Source organism: Podarcis raffonei, chromosome 2 (assembly GCF_027172205.1).
Source record: "Podarcis raffonei isolate rPodRaf1 chromosome 2, rPodRaf1.pri, whole genome shotgun sequence".
NCBI lineage: Eukaryota > Metazoa > Chordata > Lepidosauria > Squamata > Lacertidae > Podarcis > Podarcis raffonei.
Genome location: NC_070603.1, coordinates 17,120,304 through 17,135,764, shown reverse-complemented (window position 1 = coordinate 17,135,764; position 15,461 = coordinate 17,120,304). Strand labels below are relative to the sequence as shown.

At 44.4% G+C, this 15,461-nt stretch overlaps 1 protein-coding gene across 4 annotated transcripts; it reads left to right on the top strand.

The window, feature by feature from the left end:
* The first annotated feature begins 8,349 nt into the window (after nucleotides 1-8,349).
* Nucleotides 8,350-15,046, top strand: LOC128407129 (putative methyltransferase-like protein 7A). 4 transcript variants are annotated; one of them, XM_053375130.1, is made up of 5 exons: nucleotides 8,350-8,528; nucleotides 10,195-10,367; nucleotides 12,483-12,524; nucleotides 12,583-13,093; nucleotides 14,781-15,046. In XM_053375130.1, the coding sequence occupies exons 4-5, from the start codon at nucleotides 12,590-12,592 to the stop codon at nucleotides 15,015-15,017; spliced, it is 741 nt and encodes a 246-aa protein (XP_053231105.1). In that variant the 5' UTR covers nucleotides 8,350-8,528; nucleotides 10,195-10,367; nucleotides 12,483-12,524; nucleotides 12,583-12,589; the 3' UTR covers nucleotides 15,018-15,046. The 4 variants fall into 4 exon arrangements, with proteins under 4 accessions (XP_053231105.1, XP_053231102.1, XP_053231103.1 ...); XM_053375127.1 differs by having other exon boundaries at nucleotides 8,352-8,528; nucleotides 12,483-13,093; XM_053375128.1 differs by lacking the exon at nucleotides 8,350-8,528 and adding an exon at nucleotides 8,857-8,914 and having other exon boundaries at nucleotides 12,483-13,093.
* Nucleotides 15,047-15,461: the final 415 nt, after the last annotated feature.

Here is a 15,461-nt window from a genome sequence, read left to right as displayed (position 1 = left end):
TAGTAAGAAAAAGCAATCTGGTTTTCTGAGCTGTCTGGTTAAATGGGCAGTGGAGATTTCTAATCAGCCAACAATGCATGGCAGGTGCTTTGTGAAATTGACATGGAAGATCTTCAATCAAGTCACAACCAGGGGGGAAAACACTCATACATCAAGTCATTTGGCATAAATACTATGGCTGGGCTTGCAACTTCTCACAAACTCATGCCACTCCAACCATCCTCTCCCTCACAAAAAACAAAACCAGAACTTGAGGGTATTATTGTTAATACAATTGAATGGTATAAATGGCAATAGGCCTTGGGAGAAAACATAATTTCAAGACTGCATTTATTTATTTTTTGAACACGTATAATTCGGACAATATTCTTTAGAACAGTGGTCAGGTTGTGACAAGTTCCTATATAAAAAATGCTGGATATTTTAAAATAATATGACCGACTTCCTTTGTTTTCCTTCTTCAACTACTTGGATTGTTTTTACGAAGACTCCAAGAATTCAAGTTTTCCTTAACCAACAGACAACTTTATGATGCAGAAATGCTTAGTAAAACTATGTAATTGAGAAGATAATCAAAACTGACTTGTGCATGAAGGGGGAAATCTAGAATTCAAAATACCAGTGTTACAGGAAGTATTGTTCTGATCACTGTTGTCACTTTTATCTGTGGAATTTTTCTGGAGGGTATTATGTAAGGAAATCCTGCTTCTTTTGCTCTCGACACATTTTATTATTGCGGGTTTAGAATAAAAATTACTCCTAACTTCAAATATTTCTAACAGTACAAAATGTGCAATCCAATCTCTATATTATTGTTTCACTACGAGGAATCAGGAGCTTTAGTTAGAAAGCAGAAAATGTTTTGCTCTTCAGGTGGGAAATTGCATCAAGATACATATGTATATCCCTGTTTTCTCTCTCTCTATTTTGTAAAGACATGGGGCAAAAATGATATTGCCCCAGTTTCACCCTACACCCAGTCCTCCCATTTAAACTTTTAAGATAAAGGGAAAATGCTGAGGAATCTTAAACTCAAGATTCATAGACCCGTTAGGATTTGCATATCTGCCGTAATCCGTCTTGCAAGTGCAGATTGCCAGTAGTGAATTATCCTTGGGGAGAAGCCATTATTCAGTGGTAAAGTACTTTATTTTCCTACAGAAGGTTACAAGTTCAGTCCTAGACTAAGGTTACCAGACGTCCCCATTTCCCGGAGACAGTCCCCAGATGTACAAATCAGTCCCGATACAAAATCCATTGAAGCTGAAAAGTGTCCCTGGATTCACTGAAAAAAATCTGGTAGCCTTATCCTAGACATCTCCACATAAAAGGATCAGGTAAGATGTGATGTAAAAGACCCTCTGCCTAAAGTCTTGGAGAGCTATTGCCAGCCCAACTAGAGAACACTGGGCTAAATGAGCAAATAGTCTGACCTCATATAAATTGGCTGCTCCTTATTAGATAGCTTGGTGGCTCATTGTAGTCGTTATAAGAAAACACACTGTAGTGAACTATGTTGCTGCCGCTGCTAGCCAAAGAACATGAAATGAACATTCCCAGTTCAACTGCACATGGGAAAGTTGGTTTGATGTGTGTTCTGCATTTCAGTGGTTAAAAAGTTTCTGTAGCAATCATATTAACTCCTAAGAATGTAAGGGAACTGGGCCTGCTAGGTTGAGAATTAGCATGCAGTTATTCTCAAATAGATAGTTGTGGCAGTTATCAAAGAAGCAGGGTCTGGCCATCCAGAAATCGTCAATTATGGTTGACATTTGTTTCTTGCACTGATAGACTGCGCAAAAACCTTTGGTGATTCTCTGAAGCAAAATGCTGTTGACCTAGTGCTATCCTCCAAAACTTTGTAATTCAAAGTTCGGGAAGCAAAGGCAAAATCTTGATAGCTTGGGCATCTGGGAGTGATCTTGCCAATAATTTTTAGTTAAGACGCCAGCTTGAGCATTGAAAAATAGAGATTCGATTTTATTTTTATTTTATTTTTTACTCTGATACAAAATCCCCTGTCGTACAGGGTACATTCAGGTACAATGAACAGGCCTAAATGTGGCCCAGTGAGAATGTTTTCTTGGGCCGAGAGTCTGATGCTTGAAATTGGTTGCCTCATGGCAACCAGTACAGGGCAACAGCGTGATCTGATATTCGTCATCGATGAACTGAAAGGTGGCTTCCTGTACAGGACCAAGGGGCCGCTTCATATTTCATGTTGTAAAGTATTTTCAGTATGAACGTAGCCATGTTTGAAAACGAGGCATATGTGACCTCTTACGTGTTTGCCGGCACACATGCAAGGTTGCGGTGCCAATGTGGCTCCGAAGCATTGCTCAGTCTCCTAAGCACCAGCTGGTTCGAAAAGCCTGTCTAAACATATGAAAGTTCACATGCACCTCTGGGGGGATGAATGGAGAAAATAGCCTGAACTGGCTCTTATGAACTGGAGAATGACATGAAAGTGAAGGGCTCAGATATCATGGTGATGAAGACCGTAGATAGATGGTAGTTTGAAACCCTCTGGTCTCCATCACCATGTTGAGGACTTCAGTTTCAAGACTATGCACCAGCATGAAAAGGCCCTTACCTGGGGATTGCAGGTAAGCACTCACAATCATGTCCCGTCCGCAACCTTGGCCTTCTTCTGCTACGTATGTTATTACTCCTTCCAAGCCAGAAGGTTCTCAGGTTGATACTGCACTTGCCTTGGTACAGGAAATGGGTAGCTCTGTGGTCCTGTGTGTTCCATGTCCTCTCCTCCTTTTGCCGTCTCTTGCATATTGGTAACAGTCTCTCCATAAACAGTATGTGCTAGGGCTTTAGCTGCACATAGGTCAGTGGAAAGCCACTCCTTGGCTTATAGCAGTTCTGAATCCATCCACCGGACAAAAGTAATATGCCTACGCTTTGCACTTTAAATAATTTGTTCCAATCAGCTGCTTGTACATTTCTCTCTCCCCGCCCCCACTTTTAAATCTTTCCATTTAAAGGGCTGAGATGCGACACCTTTCCTTCATCCGCTAGCTATGACTCCCCGGTTGCCAGGTGGTTAAGAGGAAAACAATTTTGTATTATTATTGTGTTTCTACAAGCTCACAGATTATTTGGGGAATCACACCCATGCACCAGTCTCCTTGTCTGTTGTATGAGGTTTTGTTTTGTTTTTATTTTTTTTAAAGTGAGGTGGAACTGGGGCATTGAAATTTGCTCAGAAAGTGGCTCGTTTGCTGTGGTTGTGGATAGTTGTGCATGCCGCAGGTTCGTTTCTCCTGTCATAGTTTTGTGGTTTGGGTTACATGTTTACCCCCGTTTTCCTCCCACAGTTCAGAATATATGGGATCAGGCACACTTTCAGGCAGAGGAATTCACTGCACTAATGAATAGCAAAATAAACATTTTGTGTTTCAAAAGTTACAGTGATCACCTCCATGTGAGGGTGATGGGGGCTACCCTGAGTGAAGAAGCTCTAGAAGGTGAATGGATTATCATTCATTAGAAGAGATCCCACACCCATTGTGAGTCTCCCTTTAGTAGTGAAAGAGAGAGAGACTCTACTATTAAACAAGTTTGGACTTTTGTGATGTAGGACGCTTCCAGACAGGTTCTTAATATGGCATGAGTGCTCCTCATGCTGACAATTTTTTCACAGTGCAATACTAGCCCATGGTCTCTCCACCCCCTTTTCATTCTGGTGTATCCTTTCCAAGGAAAATGTGATGTTAAAAAACAAATCTGTTGCCAACATCCCATCTGCAATAGTAAGTCCCTATCTGGAAGCACATATAGAGTAATTCAACAAGAAAAATTTCACCAAATATCCAAAGTGGCTGAAATTGGCTTGGAATTATGTGTTGTCGCAGGTACATATATATCCAAATTTTGCCGTAGGTTGATGCATGTTGCATTTGTATATAGAGGGGTGTGAGGGTGTGAATGTCTCTAGAAAGTGCATTTTGTAGAGGAGGGGATAGAAACTGCTTTTCAGGTGTTAAAGAGCTGAATATTGAAAAACAGAACTATTGTGATTACTGTTTTCAGCTCCACGGCTGATCTGGTGTGCGTGCGTGTGTGTCCCCAAACTTGGGAGAGTCACCTAACCTCTCTATGTGCCTCAGTTTTACCCATCTGTAAAACGGGTAATTACCTACCTCACAGGGGTGTTGTGAGGCTTAATTTAATTCACGTCTGTTCAAATGCTTTTCTGAGATTCACAACTGCAAGTGCTGTTTAAGTGTGTATAGGGCAGAGCATGGACTAAGGGGAAAGCATAGTGAGATGGTGCCATTAATGCTGCTAATTAAGAAAGTCACTGCTATCGCTTCTTCCCTCCCTCTCCCCCCCCCCCCAGCAGATATCAGGGCAACTATTTTCTTGCTGCACTTTGCTTGTTCCCCACCCTACCCCTCAATAATGTCTTTATTTTCAGCCCCTTTAGACCCTAACCCAGTAGATTTTATTCTGCTTTAAGACACAAACAAACAAACAAAACAAAGCAAATGAGGAAAAGTAGGAGTTTTGGGGAGGGGAGAAAGAGCATGTGTGTGGTTTTTTTATATAAAAAAATACCTACTTCAACAAAATAGCTGGGATGAAAGATGAATACCGTCTGACTTATTTGATTTCCTTTGTACTGTACATCTTTTTACTTTGGAATTTGCAATAAAAAGGTATGTCCATCTTGTTTTAACCTCTTCTCTTGGATGAAATGTCATCTGTCCCTCTTACTTAGCGGTCAGCGCCATTCCTTGCTGTCATCCTAGCTTTCCTTCCCATCCGTGTTCACGGTAATCCCCAAGGCTGCAAGCAATTCTGAAGGGTTGGCTCTGGGCTCCATTAGTTCAACTTCAGTGCCACACTTTCAACGGAAGTCTGAAATCGGGACCAAGTTTTCACAGTGGTTTCAACGGGACTTGACTGCATTTAGCTGAGCCTGGATCCAAAAACCGACCCTGCCCACCATCCCAAAAAAATCAGCAGATTCCAATAAATTCACTAGTCTCAAACAAAGCAGCCTGATGACTACAAGATGGGACTGGGTGACTAGAGGGGGGGGTGTTGAATCAAGCTTTCCCCAGCCTTAGTCTCCAGGATTCTAACCCCAACATCATGCTGGCCCTCAATTAGAGTAATAGTTTGAAATGCCAGAGAGCTGCAAATTCACGGTGTCCAACAAAGCTTTTTGCTTTTAAGAGCATCCCGTCCAATTTCTCCTATAGAACCTGCTTCCACATGCATTGCATGCTGCCTTTTACATTCAGGAGAGCTTCAACATTTGCGGGCAGTGCAGCACTGCAGCGGAAATGCTGCTAATGGGCACATGCAAGTCAGCCTGAGCCTTGGTCCCTTCTCCATTGCACAACGATGACGCAATTCTTCAGCCTCTCCGAGGATTGCCACATCAGTTAGGGGCACATTTTCTTCTGATGGTGCCGCCCACATACGGCGCACTGAGCAAAAAAGGAGAGGCCCAGTGACATCACCGGACACACCAGTCTGTTAACATGGATTGATTTAATTGCTGGTAATTGGTAAAACAGTACCGGGAAGAGCTCAGACAGTTTGACAGGGAAAAACTCGGATGCTGACACTGCCTCCTGTTGCTTTGCATGGAAGCTGCACACAACATTAGCGCATGCTGCTCAGAAATGGCTCCTTCCTGCTTTTCTCTTCCTTTGCTTGTGCATTATTTCCATCCATAGCATGGGCACACTTTGAAGGAATCTACAGAAATTGCTCCAAGCATCAAAGTTATTTAGAGAAGCGTCTTTAGACAAAAACATGCTATTGATCAGGTCTTTGGCCCTTCACATTGCTGAGCTTCAACTCCACATCACCCCTTGTCACCTGGCTATGCTTGCTGGGACTGATGGGAATTGTAGTTTAGCAACAGCTGGAAGGTAAAAAATAAAATAAAAAGCACAACAATGGTTGCACCCATTATAGTCTGCTGCAATGTTCCAAGAAACCCAAGAAACCAATCAAGGGATGGTAGGAAAAGAACCTAACAGATTAGCCTAGTAACAGTAAGAACAGACTGAAGCTCAATCCAGATAAGACTGAGGCACTGTGAGTGGGCGGTTCCCTAGATCAGATGAGTGGGAGGTCAGCTGCTCTTCATGGGGTTACACTTCCTCTGAAGGAGCAGGTTTGTAGCTTGGGGGTACTCCTGAATCCTTGCTGTTGCTCGAGGCTCAGGTGGCCTCAGTGGCCCAAAGTGCCTTCCATCAGCTTTGGCTGGTGGCCCAGCTACATCCCTATCTGGACAGGGATAGCCTAACTACTGTTGTCTAGGCTCTCGTAACCTTAAGGTTAGATTACTGCAATGCCTTATATGTAGGGTTGTCTCTGAAGACAGTTTGGAAACTTCAGCCAGTGCTGAATTCTGGGGCCAGGTTGCTAACCAGGGCAAGACTGTTTGAGCATATTACACAAATCCTGGTCCGACTGCACTGGCTACCAATTAGTTTCTGGGCTCAATTCAAAGTGCTGGTTTTAACCTATACAGTGGTACTTCAGGTTAAAGACGCTTCAGGTTACAGACTCCGCTAACCCAGAAATAGTACCTTGGGTTAAGAACTTTGCTTCAAGATGAGAACAGAAATCGCACAGCGGCAGCGGGAGGCCCCATTAGCTAAAGTGGTGCTTCAGGTTAAGCACAGTTTCAGGTTAAGAACGGACCTCCGGAACGAATTAAGTTCTTAACCAGTGGTACCACTGTACTGTAAAGCCTTAAATGGCTCAGGACCACAATACCTCAGGGACCGTCTTTACCAGGACCCTGTTATCATCTTCTGAGGCCCTCCTTTGTGTGCCTCCTCCTCAAGAGGTGCAGAGGGTGGCGACCTGAGAACAGGCCTTCTCTGCAGTGGCGCCCCATCTGTGAAATGCTCCCCCCAGGGAAGTTTGCCTAGGGGCCAGGCAAAAACATTCCTTTTTAACCAGGCCTTTTGTTGTTTTGACTGACATCCTATGCCCTTTTAAAACGTGGTTCTTGGGGGGGTGTTATTGGGTTGTTGTTTTTATTTTGATTACATATATTGTGGTTTTATATTTTGATTTTGTTCTGTGAACCACCCTGTGTCACCCAAGCCTTTGGGAGGTACAGAAGGCAACAGAGGAGGGAAAGAAGGAAGGAAAGGGACAGAGGCAAGTATTGCGCACAGTACCCCTATCATTAGGGACGCGGGTGGCGCTGTGGGTTAAACTACAGAGCCCAGGACTTGCCGATCAGAAGGATGGCAGTTCGAATCCCCGCGACGGGGTGAGCTCCCGTTGCTCGGTCCCTGCTCCTGCCAACCTAGCAGTTCGAAAGCACATCAAAGTGCAAATAGATAACTAGGTACCGCTCTGGTGGGAAGGCAAACAGCGTTTCCGTGTACTGCTCTGGTTTGCCAGAAGTGGCTTAGTCATGCTGGCCACATGACCCGGAAGCTGTACGCCAGCTCCCTCAGCCAATAAAGCGAGATGAGCACCGCAACCCCAGAGTCGGCCATGACTGGACCTAATGGTCAGGGGTCCCTTTACCTTTACCCCTATCATTCAAAGCACCCCAGGGTGCCCCGGTACTCTGGTTGAGAACCACTGTCTAAAACCATTGTTCTGTTGGGATACTGCCAGGGAGGCATGGGTCCATCATAGCTCCCAAGCCGGCTGCCGGACGATCCATCGACCTCCCGTAGACAGGCAATATCAGCAATTAGCGACACGAAGCCTCAGAAATAGATTGCCACATTCTTAGGCTGGTGCACACTCTATCAGCAGAATTCACACAGCGAAAGATGCACAGCAGGAGAGCATATTTACAGTTTATTCAGCGTTGGTCAGAACAAAGAAACCATGACCGCCTGCATCGGTATGTTCAGGCAACAAGAAGGAAAACGAAAGCAACGACACAACAGAAACATCCTGTGAGACAGGAAATACGCAGGCTGTGACACAAACATCCTGCTCCCTTTTAAGGTGGAACAGAAATATCCTACCCACCGGGCTGCCGGACTATCACCTGCAGCGACCCCAAACCCAACTTTGGGAGGTATATCCTGAAGAGTGTCCCCAAGAACCAGCACCTGCGCTTTGAGGGCTTCATTGTCACCCCCAGAGAGGATCTGTGTGCCGTTCCCAAAGGCTCCATGGACTTGGTCGTGCACACGGTGGACCTGTGCTTGGTGACCAACGTCACAGCCATCCTCAGCCATAGCTGTCAACCTTCCCTTTTTTTGCGGGAAATTCCCTTATTCCAGCACCGTTTCCCGCTTCTATCCCGTATTGTTAGATATCCCGTAGAGTGTCCCCGGGACAGGTGAGGCTGCTGATCCCTTATTTTCAAATCTGAAAGTTGACAGCTATGTCCTCAGCGAAGTCCAAAGAGTGCTCAGACCAGGGAGTGGGAGGCACAGGGAGGCATATTTGAGCCCCACACCCCAAGTTGATGGGCATTGCCATTCAAACGGTGTGTGCGTATAGCGATGAGGAGACATCAGCAAAAGGGAGGAAGCTCATGCAGAAGCTAAGGGAGCTTTCAGGTGGGAACTATTTTCAGATGACATCCAGCCCTGCCCCTTCCAGGAGCGGCCGTTGCTCTCTCTCTCGCGCGCGCGCTTGATTTGAACGTAAGGCGACGGTTGGCCGTCGGGGGGGGGCGGCTGAGGCGCCGCTTTGCTGGCGGCCCTTGGTCGGCGGCTGAGGGCCTGGCTCCGGCCCCTTCCTCCGAGATGGTCGGAGAGGTCGTGCTCAACGTCTCTCGCCCGTCGGGTTCTTCCCGGCTCTTTCTCGGCTCGAAGGCAGAAGGGTAGAGGCGAGGGCCTTCGCCGCCTCCGCCTTCCTGAGGTGACACAGCAGTCGTACATCGCAGTTTCCTTCGCTGCTGGGCAAGGGAAAGGTTGGCCGTTTCCAACGCCTCCTGGAAACGGTGAGGTTTGGGCGTCAAATGTACGAATTCGTAATCCGGATATGCGCATCAAGAACGTTGCGTTCTGTTTACCTTTTTTTAAAAAAATAAATAAATAAGGGTCAATGTATGTTCGCGCAGATTCCAAAACTGCCCCAAGAAACGGGGATGCAAACCTAAACAAACAGGTCCTTCCATAGAAAAAGCTCCTAATATCAGAGCCAGTGCAAATGCCATGCAACGAATTGTGATCGGATCTCCCCTCCTTGTTCATAAAGTAGCCGCAGAGGGATGTCTGGATGTTTTCTCATATAGATATAGATATATGAAAACATCCGAGATATATATATATAATATCCGTAATAATATGTGTAATAATATATATATATATATATTGCAGTATACCCGGCAGTAATTCAATAAGTAATAATAATAATTGCACTTTGGCCAATTCAGGTTGTGCAACAGCAACTGTTTGTACAGCTCTTACACAACAAACCTGCTTCCCCCCAAAGGTCAGACTTTCGCACTATCATGCCTTGGAAGTGTGGAATGACGCAACATTTTATATTCCTCCTGCAAACAAATTGCGATGCATGTTTGAGGGGGAAGGGACGACCTGGTGATCTGGAAATTGCCCAAGACACAGGACGCTAAGTCTAAAAGGGAGGTCCAGTCTTTGGGAGAAGAGGCATAAACCTAGTGCTTTCCTGTAAAATTTTATGCCTAACAACTCAGTTACTGGTGCTCTTCCCTGTTTTGCAAAACCTGTGGCAATCACAGACCAGGCTTAAACCTGAAGCTGATACGTTGGTGCTGGTGGGCAGTTTCCTCCTAAGGCAAATGGCCTTACGAGCCATTTTCATCAGGATCACAACAAGGGGAGGAAACTCCCCCCCCCCCCAAAAAAAACCAACTAATGCAGCCCTGCTATTATGAGCTCCCTCATGACCAGTCCAATGAAGTTGATTTTGAAGAATCATCGTTTCAACACTGGTGATCTTTGCTTCTAACAGCTGTGTTGGCAGTAGAGGGTTTCACAGACTTAATAATAACAGCTTTGAAAGGGATTTTGAATTGGTTCCACTGGTTTCCTTATTTTATTTATTAAAAAAAATTCTATACCACCCTTCATCCAAGGATCACTGGGCAGTTTACAATATAAAGACACAAAAATACATAGCACGGTAACAACAACAAAAATCTCCACACAGTTTATATTTTTTTAAATAAATTTTATTAGAGTTTATAAAGAGAGATACAGAACTTAATACCAAATATCTTTTTTTATCCGACGCTAGTCTAAATAATGTATCCTTGCGAGATGCCTGTGCCACAAGATGAACATACTAGGATGAATAAAGAACCATTGGTTTATTGCATGAAATAAAAGAGGAAGAGTATAAAGGGGCTGATTCAGGCAGCAACATTACAGATGTGCAAGCAGCTGTGAGAATTTGCCACAGTACCAAAGGTAAGGTGGTGGTTGGTAGAACTGATCTAGAAGCAAGCAGAGTGCAAAGTCAGGGATAGTGTTACTGTATAAGAATTCTAAGGTCTCAAATACAGAATAAATATTCATAAATGCTCTTATATCTAAATATATAAGCCATGTGTCTGAAGTAGTACAGGAGAGCAATCCTGAAGCCATTTTGACTCTCCCAGTGACCTCAAATATTCCTCTGCTGTTTGAGATTGCCTTTAATATAAAATATGCCCCTCGGTGAATCATGTCAACTGCGCAGATGTAGTAGTAAACTAAAAAGTAGTAAACTAAAAGTTCAGATTGGAGCAACTATGCATGTATCCTGCACTGCAAGCCCCTAAGTGCCATGCCACACACTGCAACCCCATACACCCCACATTGACCCCCACAAAAAAACCTAACTGCTCTGGCACTGATGGCCCCTTCACACAGAAAATCCCCACACATCCTGCTCAGGGCCGGATTTAGGTTTGATGAGGCCCTAAGTTACTGAAGGTAATGGGGCCCTTTATATGTCCACCTGTCCTTAGTCAACAACAAATTGTCTCTGTTTTTGTGTTTTGAATATATGCTACATGGTAATTTATAGACCTAATAGGTATCCAAAGCCATTTGCACATAACAAAATATGTATTTTATCAAAGTAATGGTTGAACTGAAATGCAATTAACAAGTACATTAATAGTGAAATAATTATTAACCTCTAAGTTTAAATTATTTTTTATACATAACAAACTTAATAATCCAAACACATTGGCACTTGGCAATAACAAAAGTTCCTTTAGAAACATAATTTACAAAGACTCATAATCTAGTCTCTAGAAACTTGCTATAACAAGAAATAATAATAGGTGTAAATATATGATGCAAACTACTAATTATAAATAGCAGATTGTAGGCACCCTATATATAGAAATGAGCAAATCAGTGATATTTTAGGTAACAGGCGGGGCCCATTATTTTCATCACAGGTGCCTACACAACACAAAACACTGTTGCTTTATGTAGGTTTTATTTTATTTGTTTTTTTATCTTACGTTTTGGAAATGTGCATCCAGGTTTTTTTCCTTTAAAATTTTTGGGGGCCCCCAAGAGAGTAGGGTCCTAAGCTATAGCTTGTTTAGCTTACACATAATTCCAGCACAGCGACGCAGGTGGCGCTGTGGGTTAAACCACAGAGCCTAGGACTTGCTGATCAGAAGGTCGCGGTTCGAATCCCCGCCACGGGGTGAGCTCCCGTTGCTTGGTCCCTGCTCCTGCCAACCTAGCAGTTCGAAAGCACATCAAAGTGCAAGTAGATAAATAGGTACCGCTCCGGCGGGAAGGTGAACAGCATTTCCGTGCGCTGCTCTGGTTCGCCAGAAGCGGCTTAGTCATGCTGGCCACATGACCCGGAAGCTGTACGCCAGCTCCCTCGGCCAATAAAGCGAGATGAGCGCCGCAACCCCAGAGTCGGTCACGACTGGACCTAATGGTCAGGGGTCCCTTTACCTTAAATCCAGCACTGATCCTGCTACAGGGCCCAGTTGTTCTGAAAAGATTGACATATGCCTATATTCTCATCTTCTGCACTGGCTAGGGATATTTATAATTAACCTAAAGTAGGTAATAAAAACCATCAGGTGCCCATGTCTCTCCTGCCACAGAGAGACCAAAAGAACAGCTAGAGCGAATAAAAGTAAAGCATTTGCAGGGCAGGACTGTGCTGCTCAAGTCTGCAGCTGCTTGAGACAAAAAAACCCACAAGGGAAGCAAATATACCACTGAAGACTAGTTTCAAATCCTTCCACTCCAACATTTTTCAGCGCAGTTTTGGTGTGAAAGACTTTTGCCATGGGAAAAAGGTTTCCCCTTATATTTAGGAAAAGCTTGTAACAAATTTAAACCAACATTCACTTTGGGTTACTACAGGACCGCGGAGTACACAGCTCCAATAAAGTGTAAGAATACCCCCTAAATGAGATTATTTCCCTCTTAAAGACAGCAAATACAGTTTTTAAGTTCCTCTGACGGGCAAGATTACAAGTGCATGCACAAACAATGTTATTGGTGAGTTTGTGTGTGTGTGGAGTTTATTAACAATATTTCTTTCCACCCTTTGAGATCTTTGAGGACTGGAAGCAACAGATAATAACAAGCCCCACCATTGAGACTCTGCGACTGACTTTCTCTTCTTCTCTGGCTTTGCTGTTTTCTGCCCTCTTGCTAACATGGAAGCAACATGCCTCGTTGTCCTGCTCAGGTTATGCGTCCAGATATTAGCCTTCCCTGCTTACTTGCTGTGGTATCTGGGTATCTGGGAACCCCTTTGCAAGAAGTTATTCCCCTACTTCATGGCTGTGGTGACCATCTATTATAATAAGCAGATGTCCAACAAGAAAAGGGAAATGTTCAGCAACCTGAAGGACTTTGCCAGTCCTACGGGGGCCCTCACACTGCTGGAGATTGGCACAGGAAGTGGCTCCAACTTTCAGTTCTACCCTGCGGGATGCAAAATCATATGCACTGATCCGAACCCCAACTTCCAGAGGTTTCTTGACAAGAGCGTGGCTGAAAATCCACACGTGCAGGTGGAACGCTGTTTGGTGGCTCCGGCTGAGGACCTGCATGAGGTACCAGCTGCATCGGTGGATGTGGTGGTTTCAACGCTGGTGCTATGCTCTGTGAAGAGCCCCGAGCAAGTTATGAAAGAAGTTCTGCGGGTGCTGAGACCGGTAAGTAGCTCACGCCGTGGGAAGAACAAGGACAATTCAGTAAATCCAGGGACATGCTGTATTCTCGGGTGTTAGTCAATTCTATATCCGTTGGGCAATCACAAATGCAGGTAGATGGATTCGGATCCCTTGTTGTTTCTGCGTAAACCAGTTTGCTTCTGAGCTATTTACATTCTCATAAGTTGCAAACATTGGGATCACTCCCTTGCTTTTCTCCCTAACTACAGTTAGGAAGAAACAATCCCACACTCTGTGTTATTGAGGGCCCCTTAGACAGATCTAGACATGCCTCTTATTATTTTGTCTGTTGTTGCGCACTTGTGAAATACCAAAGCAAATTTTTAAACATGCTTGTCTCTCATGTTGAAACTGATAAGAGGGTTGGGCAGGAAGGCCCAGTATACCTGAGGCAGCCTCTCCACTCCTGTCGTTCAGCCCGGACACTGAGATCCAGCTCCGAGGGCCTTCTGGCGGTTCCCTCACTTTGAGCAGTGAAGGGAACCAGACAGAGGGCCTTCTCGGTAGTGGCACCCACCCCGTGGAACGCCCTGCCAAGGAAATAAACTTTTAGAAGACATCTGAAGGCAGCCCTGTTTAGGGACGTTTTTAATGTTTGATCTTTTATCGTGTTTTTAATATTCTGTAGGGATCCATCCAGAGTGGCTGGGGAAACCTGTATGTATGTATGTATGAATGAATGAATAAATTATTATTATTCCTCCTCCTCACATTTCAGCCTCTCTGCATTTGTTTTATGTCTATCCCCACCTGCCTTTTTTAAAAAAAAAAATATAGAATGATTCATGTTACTAATGGCTTTTTAAACACATTATAACCTCTCTTTCCTTTTGAAGTATAGTGAGTAAAATGTATCTGTTTCACCCACTGAGATTTCCTTGACATCTTCCATCTCTGCTTACCAATGAAACTGGCAAAGTCGGGGGCAAACTCAAAATCACCCTTGGCTGAGCTGTTAACTGACTCTAGTGACAGATCCCATACCCTCCAACATTTATTTGATGAAAATAGGGACATCCTATTAAACAGCAGCAGCAGCAATTGTATTATTGGTTGCCCCAACCACTCTGGTCTGCTTTCAACATACATAAAAAAAAATTTCACGTTGGCAAAAAGCGGTTGTGAAAAGCTCCAAAAGGATTTCTCCAAACCATAGAACCAAGTTGGCACTCCTGCTCCAAACTGAGCGAATGGGCATTAAAATGGCCTATGAAGATGTTGGTGAAGATGTTGACCCAGCTTGTAGCAGCTGTGAGAAAAGGCAAATGATGGAGATGTGTAATGTTATGCTTGGAATGGAGAAAGCGGACAGAGAAATCATAGAACTGTAGAATTAGAAGGGAGCCTGGAGATCATCTAGTCCAACCCCCTACAAGGCAGGAATATGCAGCTGTCCCGTACAGGGATCAAACCTGCAACCTTGGCGTTCTCAGCACCACGCTCTAACCCACTGAGCAGTCTGTGTTCCTCTCATAAGACTAGAACCCCCAAGCCATCCAATGCAGCTGAATGTGGGAAGATTCAGGACAGAATTCAGGGGAACAGTGGCTGTTGCCATGAAAAATTAACAGCACTCTGATACCATTGCGCTGATTGTGCAAAGGAATATCTGAGGAACTCCAAAAGAGAATAGAAAGTAACTTATATGCATCCATTTCTGTTTCTCCAGGGTGGCGCTTTCTACTTCCTAGAACACGTTGCAGGTGCTCCTTCCAGCTGGACTCTTTTCTGGCAGCAGATCTATGATCCAATTTGGATATGTCTGTTTGACGGGTGCCACTTGGCCAGAGAAACCTGGAACGACCTGGACAAAGCTGGCTTCTCAGAGCTGAAACTGCAACACATACATGTCCCTTTAAAATGGCAACCTAATAAGCCGCATATCATAGGTTATGCTGTAAAGTAGCTTGGAAATAAATTACTGAACAAAATCTCCATGCAGGTGTCTCTGGGTTGGGGTGTAGAACCTAACCGTAAGAATTATAGGACAACCCATCACTATGTCACCTATGGCCTGTGAACCTCTTGTGCAATCTGTTATTCGATGCACACACATGTATGTTATTGCCAATCCATTTTTTATTTCCACTTGACAGACTGTCCAGCTACCTTCACTTTCCACAATCCAGCTGCTCCCATGCAGATGTGAATGTTGCCATAACACATAGCTTGGGCTTGCCTCATTCACTTACACGTGAGCATGCATGAACTACCATAACTATTCTCCCTGGAAGCAGCTGGTCCCCAAGGAGGTTGGGATATCAGAAGAAGAAGAGTTTGGACTTGATATCCCGCCTTTCACTCCCCTTAAAGAGTCTCCAAGTGGCTAACAATCTCCTTTCCCTTCCTC